This window comes from Sinocyclocheilus anshuiensis, unplaced genomic scaffold (genome assembly GCF_001515605.1).
Source record: "Sinocyclocheilus anshuiensis isolate Anshui unplaced genomic scaffold, SAMN03320099.WGS_v1.1 scaffold235, whole genome shotgun sequence".
NCBI lineage: Eukaryota > Metazoa > Chordata > Actinopteri > Cypriniformes > Cyprinidae > Sinocyclocheilus > Sinocyclocheilus anshuiensis.
In genome coordinates this window covers 336,743-339,225 of record NW_015552562.1, presented here as the reverse complement: position 1 = coordinate 339,225, position 2,483 = coordinate 336,743, and the positions used below count along the sequence as shown (strand labels likewise).

Genomic DNA, 2,483 nt, shown 5'->3' with positions numbered 1-2,483 from the left:
ACTTCATATGTGGCTGCTCTCAAGTATAAGGGGCTTTCCCTACCATTAATGCTTAGACTATTTACACTGCACATGTCTGCGGTGCAGTGTGGCTCTGATACGGTCACTGAAGCTGATTGCGGCCACTCAGTGCTTGTGTTTATGTTTTTATACAGTCTATGGTTTATTCCAGCTGCGCCACACACGTTTCTGAAGCGGCTCTCTTTGCTGCTTCTGTAAAGATACACGCAAAAGCCTCCTTTGAATAAATATAGCCAAAATCCCACCAAAATCCATTGCCATGACTTATCGCGAGAGGCAAAAGGTTACGTTTCAGTCGCATAACATTGGTTAATGGAAACGCCGTCATTTCGCAATACTTTTTTTATCGACATTTATAAAATATTGACAAAGTTTTGCGCAAATGTGTAATGGAAACGCGCCTTGGGCCCATTCACTTGCATTGTACTGCAAGTTCACTTAACCTCACTGCAACCCAGATATTTTGACAATTCAAAATTACTATTCAAGCTAATCACCATTATGCCACAAGTGCTTTCAGGTTAAACTGAAATACTGTATTTCCTGAAATACTACAAAAATGTTATAGCTATCCACATTTTTGACCAACCATGTTGTCTGCAAAGAAGGAAAAAATGTTGTAGAACATTAAATATGTCAACACAGTCGACTTTGTGAATGTTCCTTGAATGCTTGGATGATGTATGTCTGTGAACGGGAAGTGCAAGCATTTCCTGCCATTCATCTGTTTTCCACTGTGTCACAATGGCATTGAACACCATGAGGTTAACCGCTCTTTCCTTAGCCAGCCTGAGTTACAAACGCTCTATTCAAGTCTAGTTTGCCACCTGTCTCAGCTTCCCATGGCTCCGTCTTGCTCTCTCTCTCTCGTAAGATTACCTGCAATGGGCTGTTAGACCGAGTGTGACTGAGAGAGCTGCAGAGGAGGGAATTTGCTGCAGTTGGACAATGGTCATTAACCTCTGTCTCTTGTTATTCTAGGAGGTCCCTCTAAACAGTGGGAGGGCGGGGGCATGTGTGGTGGTCGTGAAACTGCCTTGAAGGCTCAGAGTCTGAACTGTGACCTCAAGAAGAGGCCTGCGATGTCAACACTTGGAATGCTCTTTTCACGTAGTACACAGAGCTCATCAAAGCTATAGTCAACACTGGATTCATCTCAACAGATTTAGACAGCCGTGTGCAGTTCATTCTGTTTTCGCTCAGATATTCAGCACTATTACAGACTGGAATAAAAGGGAAAAAAAATGATGCTTATAAGATTTTGCTTAATTATATGAGACATTTTATATGAAAAGAATACTTCTGAAAATGTATCCAAACAGAATTTGAGTTACAATTTATCATTTTAATATTTACATCTTGTTAACCTCATCACATTTTTGACATATCTTTTAACTATATGAAAATCAAATGTAATTTTAAAGACAGCAGCGTACTTGTTTACTTGTGCAATTTTGTGGAAAATGTATTTTGATCTTAGATAAATGATTTTAAAAGACCACTGTGAATACTTCCAGCTGTACGCTTGCAACAGAACACTGGTTTATCTAAAATGTTTGTGGACACACACTCATGCAGTTCTCATCTGAATACATTTTTTTGGTCTGAGACTAGGTTCAGCACGAAATTACTTTAAGAAACTGTCTCTGAAGTAGAAAAAAAGCAAAACAAATAAAAAAAAAAACACCAAAGTAATTAGCACGTATCGGTAAGTCATTATTAAAATGGTAATAAGGTTTACAGTAGAAAATATACTATTATATCATATTGATATTTCACCTTTATGTAAAGGTTTTGTAATTTGTATTGTACATAGTCCCTGGTCCTGTGTAATTTATTATCATACTGTACTGGCATGCTACTTCTATGTTTGAATGCCATTATTAAATATTTTAAAGACCCTGTGAAATCACCTGATGAATTAAGTTTTGTGTTGACATTATATGAACCAGAAGTTGCGGTGGGATATATCAAAGGGCTCATCCCTTTTTTTCATATCAATAGGCTTTAGTTTAGTCACAGCCATGAAAATTGAAATCTTAAGTCTATAATAGAGCTGTTCTATTATTCTACTGTTTTGTTCATGATTCACCAGTGATTCTGAATAGACAGCTACAACAAAATAACATGTGATTTGCTAGTAGTGTTGACAAAATGTTGATTACTGCAGTATATTAAAAAAAAACAAAAAAAAAAACAATTTGAATGAAATTTTTTTCCAGTTTGAATGACTGATTCAATGACTTATTCAAAATATTAACTTGTTCCATTATTAAATGAATCAGTGTTTTTGAACCAACCTCTTGAATGAATGATTCAAGGATGAATACATTTTGTTTACAGTCACGTGTCACCACCTACTGGTGCATTGATGTAATAATACAATCTTTATTTAAAGTGCAAAAGTTACTTTTTCAAAAGATGATGAACTCAATTTTGAATGCTAGATATCAGTGTTATAT

At 36.1% G+C, this 2,483-nt stretch overlaps 1 protein-coding gene across 1 annotated transcript in view; it reads left to right on the top strand.

Moving 5' to 3' along the window:
• LOC107664784 (kelch-like protein 4) overlaps window positions 1–2,003 on the top strand; it is a 45,992-nt gene extending 43,989 nt beyond the window's left edge. The window contains exon 11 of the mRNA XM_016455455.1: window positions 1,003–2,003. Within this exon, the coding sequence (XP_016310941.1) occupies window positions 1,003–1,062 (60 nt within the window). The 3' untranslated portion in view covers window positions 1,063–2,003. The remainder of the gene's footprint in view (window positions 1–1,002) is intronic.
• The last annotated feature ends 480 nt before the right edge of the window (window positions 2,004–2,483 follow it).